Source organism: Zeus faber, assembly GCF_960531495.2.
Source record: "Zeus faber genome assembly, chromosome: 2".
NCBI classification, from domain to species: Eukaryota; Metazoa; Chordata; class Actinopteri; order Zeiformes; family Zeidae; genus Zeus; species Zeus faber.
The window spans coordinates 20,820,083-20,839,858 of NC_137189.1; the positions used below are offsets into that span (position 1 = coordinate 20,820,083).

The 19,776-nt window shown below is 45.3% G+C and overlaps 2 protein-coding genes across 2 annotated transcripts; one reads left to right on the forward strand and one right to left on the reverse strand.

Annotated features, from left to right (window-relative positions):
- Positions 1-3,062: 3,062 nt before the first annotated feature.
- On the reverse strand, positions 3,063-6,696 carry actc1a (actin alpha cardiac muscle 1a). The gene is made up of 8 exons (XM_080024359.1): positions 6,589-6,696; positions 5,154-5,313; positions 4,891-5,019; positions 4,610-4,805; positions 4,334-4,495; positions 3,976-4,167; positions 3,448-3,629; positions 3,063-3,337 (listed from the first exon to the last, which is right to left on the reverse strand). The coding sequence occupies exons 2-8, from the start codon at positions 5,280-5,282 to the stop codon at positions 3,194-3,196; spliced, it is 1,134 nt and encodes a 377-aa protein (XP_079880485.1). The 5' UTR covers positions 5,283-5,313; positions 6,589-6,696; the 3' UTR covers positions 3,063-3,193.
- Positions 6,697-13,280: 6,584 nt separating this feature from the next.
- LOC307247355 (adenylate kinase 7-like) lies at positions 13,281-19,108 on the forward strand (the record flags this gene model as incomplete). Its single annotated transcript, XM_080023503.1, has 16 exons — positions 13,281-13,410; positions 13,549-13,643; positions 13,718-13,828; positions 13,908-13,991; positions 14,081-14,169; positions 14,263-14,353; positions 14,457-14,534; positions 14,667-14,816; positions 15,916-16,044; positions 16,205-16,304; positions 16,554-16,682; positions 16,757-16,822; positions 17,079-17,276; positions 17,433-17,650; positions 18,803-18,961; positions 19,040-19,108. The coding sequence occupies 16 exons, from the start codon at positions 13,281-13,283 to the stop codon at positions 19,106-19,108; spliced, it is 1,896 nt and encodes a 631-aa protein (XP_079879629.1).
- Between the last annotated feature and the right edge of the window lie 668 nt (positions 19,109-19,776).

Genomic DNA, 19,776 nt, shown 5'->3' on the forward strand with positions numbered 1-19,776 from the left:
AAAATAAATGCCCACGTTATTGATATTTGCCATTAACACCGTAAACTTGAACATGTTTTTATATATATATATATATATATATATATATATATATATATATATATATATATATATATATATATATATATATATATATATATATATATATATATATATATATATATATATATATATATAAGTTTTTTTACCTTTTAAGCCTCCTCCAGGCTTCCTTGCTAACAGGACTGAGCGTGTCCTTTAAGGTCTTGTTAGAGCTCAGGCCCCTAGGATCTAGAAATCATTTTGTAAATACAACCTGACGCCAACTCAAGGAACACCTTCGAAAAGTAAGCTACTTTCCAATTACCTCCGCGAGGCGAGTACGTCCTGAAAACGTGGACACCGGGGAAGGCCTCCAGACCCAGGAACCTCCGGAGCGGCTGTCTGCTCACAGAAGAGGCGGAGGGCGGGCTCAAGTCTGACACAGAGCAAGAGCGTTCCCTGGGCCTGGGAGAAGGCGCCGGCTTGTTGGACGGCACTGCCACACGCAATAACATTTCATATAAAAGAGAGGCCATGAACTGCACACCCCTCACACCGAGAACAAGGTGCTTGGGTCCCCTCTGCTACTAACAGTTTTAAAATTGGCAGCCTTAATAATCATTCCAAGCATTATTTAGTCATACAGAAAAGAGTTTTGCCACCTATTAGACTGTATCTCTTCTTCTTGGAGTGAGGCTCTTGTACGTGCTGGGATCTAAAGAGAAAATCCATGCTGTCCATCACCACCTTTGGAATCACACCTGGACACAGGCATTTTTTTCTCCATAACACACAAGGCTTTTGTAAATATCCATGTTTCAGTCGTGCTGACGAGAGGAAGCCAATACCGAATATATGAGGATTGTCAATAAAGTTGCAGAGCACGCCGACTCTCAGTTGAAGTTGGCCCTCCGACATCTCCGCTCTTTTGGGAGAGGGAAACAGGCACGGGGCAAAGACGATGGCAAGGTTACTGCTGGTCATCAGGTTCTCCGCACAGCTGATGATGGGAAGCAGGAAACCGATTTAGATAGACGGCCTGTGATCAGAACAACAATCTAACAACGAAGGCGCTCCCTGACCTTTTGGAAACCTTTGAGAGGAAGGAGAAGAGGTAAGAGAGAACTGAGGCGTTTCTGGCAGGCAGCAAGCAGGACAGCAGCTGGAGAGCCGAGGTCCTCTCCTGCTGGACGGGCAGGGCCTGGGCCTTGAGGAGGGCCTCGTGGAAGTCCGAGGGTAACAGGGGCTCCGGAAGCTCCCGGCAAAACTGTTTGACCAGACTGGCCACGTCATAGGGGACGGCTGCGGACAGGCAGCCCTCACCGCGATTTAACTTTTCCTGTCACCAGAAATGGAACATGAGTGATTTCAACCGGATACTATAAAAGCAGTGTTTCATAACCTTTATTATGCCACCATGGCACACTTTTTACAATGAAATAAGCCCACGTCACAACACGATCCTGTTAACCACTAAAAACGTCATTTAGAACAGCAACATGAAACAACTGAATCAAATTAACAAAGAGTCTGAAAATTGAACGACTCGTTTTGCTGAGCGACTCGAATTGAATGTCAAGAGTTGAACTTTCATCACTGCGAATAGTCGTCTCTTTCAGAGTACGACTTGTTCTGCTGGAGCTTCTATTCTATTGTATCCAATACACCTCAGTGAGAGTCAATGTCACAGCAATTGCAGCGTCCTTCAACATGGAGGCACAGCAGCTTGTCTGGCCCTCACCACCAGGCTATGCTATTTCTACACAACATTTGAAGTAGGCCGCACCGCCGCATCCTCACCCTCAGGGACTTCATGCGAAGATGAGAGCCGGGTTTTCGGAACAGACCCACGGTACACAGGCGGCCCAGGAGAAATGTACAAGCCTCCACCAGAAAGCTGAGATGCACGACATTTTCAAAAACAAATTCGATTAATTCATCTTTGATGCAAATGGCTGTTCTCGGCCATTCCGTAAACACTCATAGCCCCGCTGTTTGTACCCACCAGGGTACTAGCCCAACTTCGGGGATGTGGCTCCTTGGTACGTTCTCCAGAGGGACGTGGAAGGTCTTGGTACCACCGGGGAATGTTCTCCTTTTTCTCGGACAACTCTTCACGGTGATCCCGTGGATGACTTCAAGGTGATAACAGATAACGTTCCTATTCGCGATCGTCATGGTGACTCTGTTGTTTTCAGGGACGCGCAAAAGCATTTAATGAGATAACCTTGAACCGTGGCACCACCGTGGCTGACTTGTGCTGCTGGAGCATATTGTGAATGGGGGATGTTCTAATTACATGAATCCCTATCACCTGCTGCAAAGGTTAACAGGAAGTCGGTTTAAAAATACGCAAATAAATAAATCATAAATCTAAATTAACAATTCTTTTTTTTCTATGTATTTATTTTATTTTACATTAAGTTAAAAAATACAATAACAATTAGGACGAACTGGTTTAGATTACACCTGATAAAAACAACCTATTGTAAACTTTCTTGAATGCATTTGGCTTTTTTTTCTTCGGCCTTTTTATTATTCCTATTTCATTGTGTTCCATTAATGTAAAGCACTTGGAGTTGCATGTTGTGAATGAAAGGTGCTATACAATTATAGGATAGTATTATTATTATTATTTTGTTTTTAATTTTTATTTTTAACTTGGGATTTTTAGATTTCTATTATTATTTATGATCTTTGTATCTTACGTTGACCCACTTGTTTATTGTTGATTGTAGACATAATTTGTTGTGAATTTTATGCTGCGTTACCCTGGCATAGACCGGCAGAGAGTGAATTCCAGCCAGGATTTTGTCTCCCACTGTGTTTCCCACTCTACTTGTCTAATGTGTAGAATGATTTCAATTTAATTTACCTGCTAAAAATATATTAATATTTTGCATTGAATTAAGTTATATTTACCACAGTCAATTACTGTATCTGCTTTGTTCATCAGCGGGAAGACCACAAAGTTGTCCATAATGCCTTCCGAAGACCGTAGACCACAAACCGATCCATCAATTACAACAGCAACACTGCTCTCACGGTTACAGGCAACTATATTTATTACAACAGCATGTGTATATACAGCAAAAGGCACAGTACGAATGCAGATGGAAGGAAAGATGGTGCAGTTTTGGGAGGGGTGGAGGTTCTGGCAATGGTCGACAATTTAGAAGCACTTTCTGTGGACGATAGAGGGGCCGGCCTCATCATACTCCTGCTTGCTGATCCACATCTGCTGGAAGGTGGAGAGGGAGGCCAGGATGGAGCCGCCAATCCAGACCGAGTACTTCCTCTCAGGGGGAGCGATGATCTGAAGATTACGTGAGAGAGCAAGAAGTTAATGGAGTTAATGGTTAAGAGAATCAAGCATGCTTGAAAATGTCACCTAATGCCCTTTGAGACTCTTTAATGGGTGCTCACCTTGATCTTCATGGTGCTGGGGGCCAGGGCGGTGATCTCCTTCTGCATACGATCAGCGATACCGGGGTACATGGTGGTACCACCGGAGAGCACGTTGTTGGCGTACAGGTCCTTACGGATGTCGATGTCACACTTCATGATGCTGTTGTAGGCAGTCTCATGGATGCCAGCAGACTCCATACCTGTTTGGGTGAGGTTGGGAAAGTTGGTTGAGGGGTCCGACTGAAAACAGATATAATGATGGAACTGGACATGAATGTATAAATAAACCGATGGGGAAAGTTCCTTGTGTTCTGTGTAGCTGTATAATTTCAAATGCACAGAAGTAAGATATAATGTACTTTAAATTTAGGCATTGTGCGTCAAATCAAAATGGGGCCACAAGATTGCGCCAGCCAAATTTGTTCCATGTGGGCTTCATGAAACATAATCATGCTAGGAACACCACTTGCAAAATAAGTGGACCCTGAGTTGAGCTGTAGGGTCATGGAGGGGTGACAAAGAGGCAAAGAGCGAGGGATCACGCACCGATGAAGGAAGGCTGGAACAGGGTTTCAGGGCAGCGGAAACGCTCGTTGCCAATGGTGATGACCTGACCGTCAGGCAGCTCATAGCTCTTCTCCAGGGAGGAGGAGGAGGCGGCGGTGGCCATCTCGTTCTCGAAGTCCAGAGCCACGTAGCACAGCTTCTCCTTGATGTCACGCACAATCTCACGCTCGGCTGGTAGTGGAGGGGGGGACCAAATTGTTTTTGAATCTCACATAGGAAACCATCTATGTGGTACATAGAACATGCATTCCTTATATTCAAATGGAAGACCTACAGCATTAGCCATCCACATTTTGGGACAGTAAGTAGTGACTGAGGAATCTCTGTAAAATCTTACCAGTGGTGACGAAGGAGTAGCCACGTTCAGTCAGGATTTTCATCAGGTAATCAGTCAGGTCCCGACCGGCCAGGTCCAGACGCATGATGGCATGGGGCAGGGCGTAGCCCTCATAGATGGGCACGTTGTGGGTCACACCATCACCAGAATCCAGCACAATACCTGGAAGGTAAGAGTGCTTCATCAGGTAGGGAATACATAGATCTTGATACATGTGTGATTGGTTTCAATAGTTGTATTTCCAACGCAAATCAATAGACAGGTGTGGAGACTTACCGGTGGTACGACCGGAGGCATACAGGGACAGCACGGCCTGGATGGCCACGTACATGGCGGGCACGTTGAAGGTCTCAAACATGATCTGGGTCATCTTCTCCCTGTTGGCCTTGGGATTGAGGGGGGCCTCAGTCAGCAGGGTGGGGTGCTCCTCGGGGGCGACACGCAGCTCGTTGTAGAAGGTGTGGTGCCAGATCTGTGGAGCGGAGGTGGGGTTTGTAACTCAGCTTAAAAATATTTAGTATGATACAGTACTGTTGTCCATCGTCACGGTTTCCTACCTTCTCCATGTCGTCCCAGTTGGTGATGATGCCATGCTCGATGGGGTACTTCAGAGTCAGGATACCCCTCTTGCTCTGGGCCTCGTCTCCCACGTAGCTGTCCTTCTGACCCATACCCACCATCACACCCTGGAAATAACACACACACACATACACACACACACAGGTCAGAGGTCCTCCATATTCTGGTTCTGTCTACTGTTTCAGTTCTTGACACATCATATTAGTTAAAAAGCGATTATTTCTTCACTTCAGGTTCTCACCTGGTGACGGGGACGTCCAACGATGGAGGGGAAGACAGCACGGGGAGCGTCATCACCGGCAAACCCAGCCTTGACAAGGCCAGAGCCGTTGTCACACACCAGGGCGGTGGTCTCGTCGTCGTCGCACATATTTGGTCTTTGTCTGGGCCGGCCTTTTTAACTGGACGCAACAAGGACGGGGAGACAGAGGAGAATTTAAGTTTTGAACCTAATTCGTTGAAGATCTGCTTGAAGATCTTTCACCCACTAGTCTCTTCACTGCTATGTGAGACTGTGATGTTTTTTCGAAATAATGACTGAATTTCTCAACATTTTTGTCAAAATATTTTGACAAAATATCAACTTTATTTGAATCGTTATTCCTTTTGTTTTTTATTTTGTTATTTTTCCCAAGTCCCGACAGATTATACTTTCCTCTGATAGCTCTAATCTCCTCACCCGTCCCTCAGGCCTCCCAGTAAAGCCAAAAAGGGACATACTCAAGTAATACCCCCCCCACACACACACACACACTTCACCGCCCCCTCCACACACACACACACACACACACACACACACACACACACACACACTGAGTGCTATTTTAGGACCTGTGGATCCTTGTCATTCCAAACACCCCTGACATCCTTCTCTGTATCTCTCTCTTGTGCTAAGCCAGAGCTAGTTAACAGCTGAGCTGCTCTCTGTTGAGTGGCAGTGGCAGTGAGGGTTCTGGGGGCGGTGTCTCTACTCAGCTGTTGCAGCTCATAGTAACCCCCTTGTGTCTGGAGCCGCAGCATGTGCTGCCATCCTTCCAGCCTCTCTGGCCAGCATCCCGACACCGCCAGCATCCCCCACATAACCCATCAGAATGGAATGAAAACTCGGGCTTCCCAATTTGCGCATGTCAATCACATTTGAGCTTTCGGAGCAATCACAATGGCTTCTATGGGGATGATCCCAGCAGGCAGCTTCAGAATCCAAAATGGTTCCATGAGAAATCCAGAAAAAAAGCCACTCAGATTTATCATTAAACAGCAAAATACACCTCAACCTCAACTCAAAAATGTCTCACCGCTGGTTCTATTTTCTTGGCCCTATCTCTCCCGGCCCGAGTACAAGCTGCAGTCAGACATTCCAACTCCCTTCCGCTCATCTCTCATCCACCTCTCTCAAGTTATTTTTTTCTGCCACTCAAATCCCTATAAATCTCAGATAATAATACAATGTCTGAGCATCCTTTGCTGAGGAGCTATTGAGCCCATGAACATTTCATATATTCTTTATCACAGAAGTAAATCTGGATACATATATGTATATATGTGTCCAAGGAGCAGCAGTAACAGCAATACAGGAACACACACACACACACACACACACACACACACACACACACACACACACACTCATAATCTCAGCTGAAGACACGCAAAAAAGGCTGGAGAGAGAGACTCACCAAGTAGCACCGCACGACTGGAGCTTCCACTAGGACAAAGGGGCGAGGGTGAGATGCGGCCCTTAAATATGCCCCTAACTGTCCTGAGACCCTGGGCTGGGGGGGGGGGGTGTCTGGCAGGGCTGGGAGGAGGAGAGTGTGTGTGTGTGTGGGGGGGGGGGGGGGGGGGGCTCCGGTGGGTGGTGCCCAGGAGTTCACTCAAGCCCAAATAAGAGCTGCCCTGTAAAATGGTTCAGTAAAAAAAATAAAAAATGGCCCCCAGCGCTGGGACGCCGCTAGACTGGACGGATGTTACCTTTAGGAGAGGGACAGACCCGCATGAAAGGATATGGAGGAATTGTGGGCGGTGGGGGTCAACTTTGTGAAAGTTATTCCTTTGTTTGACATTTTACGTTTGTCAAAGGAAAATTACGAGTAATTGTAAAGCGAATTTGACAAGCTATACCTAAGCTATGTCTTTTTGGGTGTTACTGTATGCGGTTTATTTCCAACAGGACACCCTGAAGTGGGAGCTTGCCGGTTGTGCCGGGAAAATCTTTAAAATTCCACTTTGAAATAAATTATATCTACATTAGGCTTTGTGTTGCAAGATCAAAATTGCAAGGCTGCGCTTATTCATCAAATTGTTCTAGCAGCTCATCAGAAAAAAGTTTCACTCTGAAAGCGAGGACTCTCAGTAGTGATGAAAGGTTCGACTCTTTTTAGATTCTCGAGTCACTCAGTAAAAAGTTTGTTTTTCCGACTTTTTGTTATAAGGATGAAGATGGCGCTAGATTACATTTGATGGGTTGGTATACTGTGCTGTATGGCTAAATGGAAATGTATACCTTAGGTTTTATGTTTGAATACCCGTGTATACCTTCCATTATACCACTGGCACTGTCTGTCTAGAAGCAGCACCTAGCCTCCATTCATCCTCCCCATGTCCCTGGAAGGCGTGCTAATGTGACTAAAGCTCAGGCAAAGGGAGGGGGAGGCGGGCGGTAAAGATGGGAATCCTGGGGGGTGGTCGAGTGGAGCGGTGGGGTTAAGGAGCCGTCAAGGAGGCTCCCTCGGCACCCGGGGTGGTTCAGAAAAATAGGGCTCCGGTGTCCAGTTATGTTAGCTGGCGGTGTTGGGAGTGGGGGGGGGGACATGCCAGACAGCTGAGAGATAGATAGAAACATGAGGGGGTGGTGGGGGGGGTCAGTGCCTCAGCAGGGGGACGGGGCTTCTAGGGCCAGGAGTTGACATCCAGACCTTCTGCGAATGGGTGGATCCCGGGCTGGGAGCGCCGTCAGCCGGCTCTGCGCTCTGATTGGCTCCTCTCTCTCCTTTTAGGGAATTAATGTCCGCGTGTGCGTGTGACAGGTGCCGCTCCTCGCCGCTGCAGACCATCGGTGTTCCGCGGCTCCTTATTGGTGGCCTCAACGCCTAAGCGCGCGTGGCGGGCTCTTGTGGGGTCCTATCAGGCCAACGGGCTTTCCTTTTTTTGTCGTTCTAGACTTTGTAAAAGCCTGCAGCAGCCAGGAGCTCCCTCACCCCAACACACGCCCGCACGCGCACACGCGCACAAGCGCGCACACACACACACAGACACACACACACACACACACACACACACACACACACACACACACAATTCCACTCCAAATCCAATCTCCCATACAGTCACACCTTCAACACTTTGAAATATTCCATTTGTAGCCTTGTGCTGTAATCTAGCTCTGAGGGGGGAAACACTACTAACCTACTTGGCTGTTTCTGTTTTTAACATTCACATTCCAAAGCGGTGTGTGTGTGTGTGTGTGTGTGTGTGTGTGTGTGTCTTCTCTGGAAATCTTTATCTTCGACATATATGCCTTGAAATGGTTATTGGGTCTGAACTGCGTCTCTGAATGTGTGTTAGTGTACTGTGGGGTCATGAAACAGCCCCAAATAATCCATTGAGCTCACTCACCCGCAAAGGTAGTGAAATTGCAACTGTTTGCAAAAGTCCTGTTTTGGAAGATGACCGAGTGGGAAGATGTTGAAGGGAACGTGTCAATCATGTGTTCCGCCTCGGATCCGACACGCTTAGATTATAACAGGGACATATTTGAGCTCAGTGTTATCCTCCTGGCCACTGTCAAGCGTCTATATATAGGTTTCCTTTTTCACACAGAAGCAGAGACTGGCAGCAGACTTAATCGGTCAGAATTCCCCTTTTTGCCATATTACGGTGACATTTAAAGAGGAGTCCGAACCCCGTAGGTATAAAATTCAGTTACCATAATTCAGTTTTCATATCTTTTGAAATGGTAGCTGTGCCCTGATAGGTACAGGCACACAAAATGTGAACAGAAATTACAAAGACACATTAACGCGCACATACTAACTAACTAATAACACTAATGCCATTTTAATTGTCAGTCTCAGTACCCACATTCTAAAGCCCGCTTCACACCTAAAACGACAAACGACTAGAACAAATGGGCCAAAAGTTCATTCATTGCTATGGAGAGTCGGATTCCACGATTCACAAGGAAAGCTGTGAGGTGCTGCGGTGTGGAATTTCCACGTCTGATCGAGGCTCTGGAACATGTTCAAAATGTTCAACTCATGTGACAGTCCGACAAGTACGACCAGAAGCGACGTCTGTCAAGTTTTTTTTAAATTGGGCTTTACTGAGCTTAAAACTAAGTCAATAAGCCATGTATTTCAAAATAATGACATTATTAACGTTAACTTTGGTTGTCACCATATTCCCTCTCAGTCAATCTATTTTTATGTAAGTGAATTGTGAGTATTTTTAAATTTTGTTTGTACTGTGCAAACACTATATAAAGGGAGTTTTAAAATCATTCATGGAAAATGATGAATGTCCAGCTGAGCATAATACTCGCTGTTACCACAGGCAGAAAACAAGCTCTCCTGTTTTTATATATCGTCGCCTTCCTAAAAAGATGGCATAAGTCATTTTTTGACAAAAGTGATTTTTTTTTTGGCCAAAATCATCTCCTCTTGAAGCTGGCCACCTCTGGTAAAATTTCCTACCTCCTCAGTATGTCAATAATCTTCTATTGTCATAACCTTTTTGAATGAAATCATTAATAAATATAATATGTTTGGTTCAGTTTTTTGTGTTTTCGGAAAAACCTGAAAAAATGACTTATGCCATTATTTTAGGAAGGTGACGATATTTTGTGTCGCAAAACCGAGATTCAGTTCATCCGACCCCCATTGGGGGGGGGGCGGGGGACCGACTGTGGGATACGATTACGGACGAGGTGTAAAGCGTGCTTTAACCGGCTGTGAACATTAAGTTACGCAAAAATATATATATATATAATTAACACATTTACTACAATTATTACCCTAATAATTTCTTGGATTTGCATGTCTTGGGTTAAAAAAATAAATTCAAACATGGCCGAAACATCTAAAAGTTTGATTTATGGTTAAAAAAAAAAAAGAAAAAAAGAAAGAGGGTGCTGTGTTTTGTCAACATTTTCCTTAAAGCCCAGCAGGCGCTTTTTGACCCTGGAGTCCTGTCTCTGCCTCCTTTAGTCTTTATCGGGATACGCAGGATTGTTCTCGATGGGGGGTCATAGTTTTAAGGTGCCATTCGTCCTTATACGGGCACGTAGGAAGCACAAGGTTCGTCGCCTATGTCTTCCCGGGACAGCTGCACACACACACACACACACACACACGCACACACACACGCACACACACACGCACACACACACGCACACACACACGCACACACACACGCACACGCACATGCACACGCACACACACACACACACTGCAGCTGTGCTCGGTGACAAATGCTTCTTAACAGTAACTGGACGATGATTTGTTTATGGTTGGCAAAAGACATAGTTAAGAAAGTGTGCGTGTGTGTGTGTGTGTGTGTAAACTGACTTTTATTATGGATTTTATGCATAAGGAATCCTGGTTATTTGGTTGCTTTGGATCATGTTCAGTGTTATATATTCAATCTAGGTCTTCGGTCCAATATATAAGCTTTCACATCAACTGCAGATCATTACTCATTGATTGAATATTGTAGCATTTTTGATGTAACAAATACAATTTGAATACAGTTTTCTGAATGAGCATGATCCTGTTTCCAAAGCTGGTGAAAATACTTGCAAATATTTCTTGATTCTTTATCATTTACATCCGCCGCGTATCCTCCATTTTTACCGGCCCTTGCTTTGGCTGAAAACCAGCCCGACAGATCGGTTCTCTTGTTGTCGACTGACCTCCCGTAACGTGCCACATGCCGCCGTAAACAGCTGCTCAATTCCACGCACAACCCAGACTGAATGCTGCAGCTGACAGGTTAATCAGAGCAACATAAATAGATTCCGCATCAATAGTCGCTTGTGGTTGTGAATCAGGGATGGGGCCCTTTACCTTTTGACAATGCACTTTTGTTTTCGACTACTACTGGATACCGGCTTGAAAACGGCACTTTATTCGTGTTAGGGGGGTTCCCAACCCATGATCAAATATATCAATCAAATTAAAGCGGCAAGTGTTTTTTATGTCACCTTGTGGCTGCTGTGAGGACTGAGTATGTGCTTTCAGTGCTATCCAGTATTTTGGGGCTGTGACTACAGATTCAATTAGCGCGTTTAGCCCAGGACTTGGGAGAGCAGATAGGAGCGCCAAGCACTGCCAACAGTTTGTACAATATTGTCAGCTCTATAAATACAGACGTATTTTGGAGCTTTCCAATGCTACACGCCATTGTCCCACCCACCCGCCCCCACCCGGGCGGATTTACAGGTGCGTGCTTGTGTGTGGGTCGTCTGTGTGTGGCAAAAGGGCAGCTAGCACGCAGAGAATATACTTGTTCTATCAGCTTTATAACTGCAGATTAAGAGGAAAGATTATTTGTTTTTCTCAGAGCTTTAGCATTTATATGATTTCCTTCAGGCATTGGTTCCCATTGATCTAAACCCCCAGTGAGTCGTCTTACCGCTTCCTTATAGCAGGGGTTGCCAAGCTTTTTTTACGGCAAGGCCAACCTTGGAAGAAAGGGTATATACATTTTACCTGCCTATAAAAAACTGTGGTTTGACATTTACATTAAACTGACCAAAAGTGGCAAAGCTGACAAAAAAATGACAACAAAATATCGTCATTTGTGGAGTGTGCGCACATATATATACTCTTGCAGTTATTAAATAGTGAATATATAGTTATTACATCGTGAATATGGAATTTGGTCCAAAAAAAAATACAGTATAAAAAAGAATATATATATATTAGATAGAAGATTGTCTGTTTATTGCTCTCATAATCATGGACTTATATTCCTCTCCAATGTAGAGAATCTAAGCAAGAAAAAAAGGTCATGTGGTGTCTTTGTGACGTCAGCACTCTCCCCTATAAATCGACGACGACGACGCCACGTAGTTCCCAGCGGGAGCCTTGCTCTGTCATAAACCACCGAACCAGCGCCACCCAGTGTTCTGCAATGAAAGGACCCGTTTAAAGTTGCTTGTAGCTCTGTGAATAAGCCGCAGCCTTCCTCAACCACCAGAGTGATTCAGTAACTAGTTCCAAGAGAGGAGTGAGCCCCAAAGGAGGCCTGACGACCTTTTTTTTTTCTTCCTACCAACAACAACAACAACAACAACAACAACAACAAAGGTCGTTCTAACACAATCCTATGGGGGCATCCCATTGGCTGAAACGACCTTAGCAGCGGCAGAGCGTCCTCCGCGGTCTCCTTAGCGACAGTAAAACAAAACAAAAACACACAACAACAATGGCGGACAAAGCAGGCACGCTATTGAGGAAACGCGTTTTTATAAGCAATGTCGACACGTATTCTTCAAAATACATCGCCAAGGTAAACGAGCGCCCGACGCTGTTTTCTTTCGGTTTTGTCGTTCTCTCTCTCTCTCTCTCTCGTGTCACGGCTGTTTAAAATGTTTACCATCCATTTAAAAACCAATCCGACAGTTCCTGGCAACGTCCACGACCGGCACCACCGAGGACGACGAGGCCGACCGTGACGCCACGCCCACGCTCACCGGCGAGAACCTGGGTTTCCAAATCGTGGGAACAGTGTCTTCCCGCAGCCTCGGAGAATTGAGCTTTCTCTCCGATGAATATCGGGCGAGTATCAAGACCCAGGGGCGTCGACGGAAGAAATGATAATAATGATAAAATGAAAATACCAATATAAAATAATTAATTGTGTTTTTTAATATTTCATGTGTAATTTTATTTTTCAGTGTTCACACACAGCTAAATAAAGTGCAGTTTTGGTTGAGGTCTCTTAAGATATTGGGTCAACCTTGTCGATCGTATTTATTGTACAAAAAAACAACAACAATAATAATTATACCAAATAAAAATGAAAAATATACAATTTAACAAAACGTAAATCAATAAAATATAAACAAATACACATACACAATGATATATTTATTATAAAAAGTATTTATTTCCTATGTTATATATTGTATATTTAATTTTCAATAGTCATATTTGGTTACTAGACACAGCCGAATCGATTGACGTTTATTTGGGGGTCTCTAAGATATTGAGTCAGCCTCATCAATCTTGTTCATAAAATGAAACTGAGTTTGTGTGATTAAACAATCTGTAATCATCGCACACCCCTGTATTTACAGCGGGAAATGAGCATAAGAAAATGCACCCTTTCATGGGGATTTAAAGGACACGTATTTACTGAACATAACATGTGCTTCCCACAGTCGCCAAGTCGAGATCAGTTGTTCGGGCGGCTGCTGGAGTGTGATGTAATCGTGTACAACCTGTCAGAAAACACAAGAGGGGAACTCCTGGAGGAGGCCACCTGGGCCATCACAGGTTTGGGGACACCTCAGTGTATCACTCCATGAAGGAGGTTGATGACCCGGCTATGGTTAGACCAAAAGTTCTCTAACTATTAAAGATGCCTCTGAAGATGGTTTGATGACGAAATACGCTTCACATTCGTGATCGCAGCTCTTCACGCTGAGAAGCACAACTTCCTGTCACACAAGATGTTCATCCTGGTGTCTTCGGTGATGACCTGGGCCATGACCAAGCCGCTCAGCATGGTGAGGGATCCCGTTCCGCCCACGTTGTCCGCCTTTGTCACTGCAACGGCTTGACCGTACGCTTGTCTCCTCAGGACGACCTCGACCCTCCTCTGAGGGAAGATGACTATCGGAGGAGGAGGCCGCACCCTAACTTCAAAGACCTTAACGGTTTGGAGAAACTTGTGCTCAAACTGGGCAAACAGGTAAATAGCCCGAAAACTGCGACTGACGCCAATGGACCTTGCGGGCTTCCATCTAAACCAGATGTTTGTCACTTTGCAGAGAAAGATGAAGCTTATCGGTTTTGTCGTGGCGAGTGGTATTCAGTATGGACAGGGAGAGAACCTCTTAGACTATTTTTTCAAGGTATTTTGTAAACCAAGAATGAATATGTAATCTCTGTTACTCAAAGCATTGTCATCTCATATGTGGGTTTTTTTCTACTTCTTTGAAAGACATCTTGGTCGATGCTGTTGGATAAGGTGCCTTTTTTCGGACACGGCATGAATTACATTCCCATGGTTCATGTATACGACCTTGCGGGGTGAAAAAGAAAAATCTCCACACAGAATACAATTGGTGAGTGACTGATTTGCTGATGTTCCAAAAGCTAAAACCAACTCTTTCCCCTCCACAGAATCATCCAAAACGTCATTGAGTTAGAACCAAAGGTCCGCTACATCTTGGCCGTGGACAACTCCAAGAAAACTTTGGAGGATATCATACAGGTTTTATTTTAATTAAGACGTTTCATCGGCACTGCAGCTTATAAAATGTACCAATGGAAGAAATTAAAAATGATTCTACTGTACATGGTCCTCTCCCATTTAGACGATAAGCTTTGTACTTGGGCCGGGCAAGATCATTAAAAAAAACAAAGAGGAAGCCATCCTCATGAAGATTATGGAAGTAAGTCACCTATTTCTGACCTATTTCTGTGCAAAGTCCTTTAGATGGCAAAATCATTAACCATGAATCGCACCAACAAATATTGAAATGAACAAAAGTAACGTGACAAGCGGTCCTTGTGCCACATTCCAGCCTGAGGAGCTGGAGTATCTGAGCATCGACCTCCGCTTGGAGGCCAACCTTGCCAAAGACCTCTTTAGTATCCAGTGGAAGTCTGAAATGGGGATGATTGACAACATGCAGCGCATCGTGGAGGAGTACAAGGAAACCAGGCAGCTGCTTGTGAGTGCACAGGAATGTCAGAAAATTAAACTTTCACCAGGGACTGAGAGAATTTCAATACATTTAAATAGAATGTCTGTTGCTATCAGCACTGTTGCCAGACTACGTCGCCAACATTGTGAAGTTCCTATTTATCAGAAACAGTTTATTCTGCTTAGTACATTTCCATATAGGAGGAATTGGTCATGGTGAGGATTGGTGCGTTTCTCTACAGACAAATGGCATTAAAAAAAAGCTTAACAATCTCAAAATTTTAAATATAATAATAAAAAAATATGATGGATATAGCTGCAGGCAGCAATGCACAGGGTCCAAGTCGGTCACGTTAGTCACAAATGACATTTTTCAGATTTCCCGTGAAACGCAGCATCACTTCCTATCAAGTCGAAATACAATTTTCCGAGTTCCCACGGGTTGCACCATCAGTTCAAACAAAATTTCAGAGTCCCCATGCGAGGCAGCATTAGTCCATGCTGTCTCTCGTCTCGACCCGGCACAGATCCTTTGTGAAGCAACCAATACACACCGATGGAGTCCAGACCGCAGCACACCTCACAACACGCACCTCGACCCGTGCCAAAGCCCCCTCAGAGCCACACCCTGCACAACAAATTGGATGATGTCACATAGCTTCCTGCTCCGCCTACCCAGGTCCCTTGGTTCAGCTACTTCCCTGTACGTGGGCTCTACATTCTTCAGAAAAATGTTTTGTTCACTAATTCCTGCTAAAATATAGATAGATGTGGATCAAATTTTGCACCACACAACGTCTGGACTGCCCCGAATACAAGGACGCTTCATTCATGTCAATGAGTTTGGCGGTTGCTGTGTGCCAGGAACCTTCAGCCGGCAAAATTCCAATGTGAAAAATAAAAAAGGGTTGATAATAATAATAATAATAATAAAAATAATAATAATAATAATAATAAAAACACAACAAAAAGTAAAAATTTAAATAGCCAAATATACACAAATATCTAAAAAATATAACTAAAGGTGGGGAAAGTGTCAGTAAGGAGGTATTAGATTCACATGTTTGATTTAGGCAGACTGATGTTAAGTCCAGAAGTAACTGTATGGTCGTATTTGTTTTCAAAAGCCAATTCGCATCTTCATCACGGGACCTCCGACCGTGGGTAAAACCACCGTCGCACAGAAGCTGTGCAAGCTCTACCAGGTTCACCACATCCAACTCAAAGGGGTCATCGAGGAAAAAATCAAAAAGCTGGTAGGTTGTGATATTTAGTTAAAACAAGCGATAGTGCGCCCTCTTCTAAATGTCATGTGCTGCCCATGTCACCAAATGTACTTTTTCTATGCTGTATTTCCATTGCCTTGTCCAACGCCTCCCTTTACCGCCATTGTTCTGTAAATGTACAACTCTTTAGGAGGGAATACTGGAAGGAGGCGAGATTGACAAAGAAGAGCTTATCGGGGTCGCAAAGGTACAGCTGGACATGATTCGGAATAGCATGAAAAAGAATAAAGGTGGGCTGTCGATCCGCACAATAAACCTGATAATAATCGTAATAAACATAACTTAAAAATGAACAAATAACAACAACACCAACAACCCAAAAATGAACTGTAAACAATACACTATAACAATACGCCTCTGCATCAAAAAGTTTGCGATTCAGATCTGCGTTATTCCGTAATCACCCCCACAGTCCTCTGGAACATTGAGCTCCCTCCTCCTTTTGTAAAACCGTCGTAGCCATATTTTTGGCCCCGTAGGTCGATTGGATGACCACCTGGTTTTCCGCATCATGCAAGACAAACTGAACTCCAAGCCGTGCAGGAACCAGGGCTTCGTTCTGGATGATTACCCCAAGACCTACGAGCAGGCCAAGCAGATGTTCTGTGGTGAGTTCCAAACACCGACGGTATCCTTCACATTCAAAACGTGACCACTTACGTCGTTTTTTTTCTCGACCCAGATGAAGAGGCAGAGACCGAGGAAGTGAATACCAAAATTCCCTCGTTCAACAAGAACATCATCCCCGGTATAAAATGTCTTCTTTCGCACCACAGTGACTCACCTTGGTACTTTAACAGTAAACACAACGACTGCTAAAGTAGTGGCAACACCAGCTTTACACTGAATCCGACAAACGACAGGAACGACGGGAAGTCTATTCATTTCCATGGAGAGTCGGTTTCTGCGTGCGAAAAACCGTCAGTCCCGGAAATCAGTTCTGGGAACGTGACTAGGCTACAGAACCAAACCAACCCAGACACTGCCGCGTCTTTGTTTCCTAGAGCATGTTTTCGTCCTCAACGCGACGGATGACTTTCTGACGACGCGAGCGCAGGGCGTTCCACAGGACGCGGCGGAGGCGGCGCGCTGCACCCGGGAGGTGTTCACCGCCCGTCTGTTGAAGTACAGACAAGCCCGCACTCGGGAGGAAACCCTCTGGGACTACTTCGACGAGCTGGAGAATCACCCAGAGCACATTGGTAGATTTCTTTCTACTTTATGAAGCATGTTTTAAAGACCTACGAGATTGGTTCTAACCACACTTAAACACCCTCACGTTGTCATGTAGTATTTCACATTGTGAGTCATTGTAAGGGCGTGTACCCGTGTCCGAAAGAGCGTCTGTGTTTCCCCAGAGGTGAACACAGATGACCCTGAGTATACGGAAATCGTGGAGAGGATAACGCAGTTGGTGGGGAAGCCCAGGAGCTGCAGCCCGACCCCCGAGGAGCGGATGGAGCAGGCCCAGAGGCAGGAGGAGGAGCGGCAGCGGCTGCTGGACCTGGAAGCCGCCGAGCGGAGGCGACGGAACGACGCCGCGCTGGCGGAGCTCGCTGCCCAGCACCACGAGTGGGTGAGTTTGAAACAAGCACGCCCACCTTGCGTCAAGTCGGGGGGGGGGGGGGGGGGGGGGGTGCAGCCAGACGGTCATTATGGCAACAGCGCCCCTGATGGGCTGATGAGAGGGTCTTGTGTCACTCCGAATGGGGTTATTTTGCAATAATGACTGACTGGCTGCACTTTTTTATTTTCTTTTGCCACATAAAAGAATACCTTGAGACGGAATATAGATTTGAAATGATTTTGTAAAGACTTTGTCTAGTTGAGAGCTTCCGTGAAGAAAAACAACAACAACAAAAACAACCGCATTAACAGAAAATGCAACCCCATTAACACAACCGCATTTGTGGCCGCCGCATTTGTGTTTTCTATTGATGCAGTCACAAATGCGGTTGTGTTTTCTGTAAATGCGGTTGTGTTTTCTGTTAACGCGGTTGTGTTTTCTGTTAATGCGGTTGTGTTTTCTGTTAACGCGGTTGTGTTTTCTGTTAATGCGGTTGTGTTTTCTGTTAACGCTGTTGTTTTTCCTGTTAATGCGGTTGTGTTTTCTGTTAACGCGGTTGTGTTTTCTGTTAACGCGGTTGTGTTTTCTGTTAATGCGGTTGTGTTTTCTGTTAACGCTGTTGTTTTTCCTGTTAATGCGGTTGTATTTTCTGTTAACGGGGTTGTGTTTTCTGTTAACGCGGTTGTGTTTTCTGTTAATGCGGTTGTGTTTCCTGTTAACGCTGTTGTTTTTCCTGTTAATGCGGTTGTATCTTCTGTTAACGTAGTTGTGTTCTCTGTTAGCGCAGTTGTGTTTTCTGTTAATGCAGTTGTGCTTTTGGTAATTTGCTTTGCGAGTTCCGTTCCTACAACCAAGCCGTTAAGCGAATTGGTCAATAAGCGAGGACCGTGTTAGTTTACGGCAAGGGGGCGTGGCCATTGCAAATGTTAGTGTAGTGAATACTGATAGACTGCGGGAACGAGGCTGAGACTGAGAACAGTTATGAGATGAGATGTATACAGTTTATATCGTATATATAGTATATACAGTGTATGAGATGCTTGACGCCGACAGGTGAGAGAGCTGGTCGTGAGTCCCAACGGTCGTTAAACAGGTAGGTCGTAAAGTGAGTAGTCCCTGTATAATATCCAGAGTGAGTGTTGTCGTGCTGTGGCGTGTCAGAACAGGAACATGGCGGAGGTGAAGCGGCAGCAGCGTGAGCTGATGGAGGCCCGCTCTCTGCCGCTGAGGAACTACCTGATGAAGTACGTGATGCCCGTCCTCAGCGACGCCATGCTGGACTGCTGCAAGACCAAGCCCAGCGACCCCGTGGACTACCTGGTGCGGCTCCTTCCGGCGGCAGAACCACGCGTCAGGGAGACACCTTCCGCTATTAAACGCTTTGATTCTGTTTGACAGGCCGAGCACCTTCGTCGGAAGAGCGGGGGCGAAGACAAACAAGACACAAAAACGAATAAAGCGGAATGAGACGAACGGGGTGTCAAGCTTTGCGGTTTGAATGCACACTGTCGTGGAAAACATCGCCGGTGAAGGTTCCTCACGCAACTCAAAAAAATGTTTGGAAGACATTTCCGGAGCGAGTTTTAACGCTGCATTGTGCTGTTCAGTAAAAGCCAGTGGAGGATGCGGGCATCGATCCCGCTACCTCTCGCATGCTAAGCGAGCGCTCTACCATCTGAGCTAATCCCCCTCGACGTCTAAAGGAGAGATTGAATACACTATGACTTGTAAAGCACCGCCTCCATGTAAAGTGACAAAACGGCAAAAGTGGAATTTGCAAACTCTGGAGCCGTCAAAACGCTGAACGCGACCAGTCAATAAGGCTCGATAACAACTGATGAATAACAACCATCGTGCCGCGTTAAAAATATCAAACGTTGATTTCTGCGAAACAAAACGGAAGAAACGTGTTAATACACTGAACGCTTCAGCATATTCAGACGCAGGCGGATGCCGACGCGCACTTATAGGCGACAAACACAACCCGTGCGCCTCGTTGTCCGCAGCGGCCGCCGCCACAGAAGGTGTCAAAACGCGACACTGACAAGAAGCAATTTGTCTCAAAAGTTTCTCCTCCTTCGAGCCGGATTTGAACCAGCGACCTAAGGATTCCCATGTGCGCTCTACAGTCCTCC

Coding starts and splice junctions, on each gene's coding strand:
- actc1a (XM_080024359.1), bottom strand. CDS start 5,282: ATGTGCGACGACGACGAGACCACCGCCCTGGTGTGTGACAACGGCTCT. Junction 5,020..5,153: donor TTGGACGTCCCCGTCACCAG/GTGAGAACCTGA, acceptor TGTTATTTCCAG/GGTGTGATGGTGGGTATGGG. Junction 4,168..4,333: donor CTACTCCTTCGTCACCACTG/GTAAGATTTTAC, acceptor CTCCACTACCAG/CCGAGCGTGAGATTGTGCGT.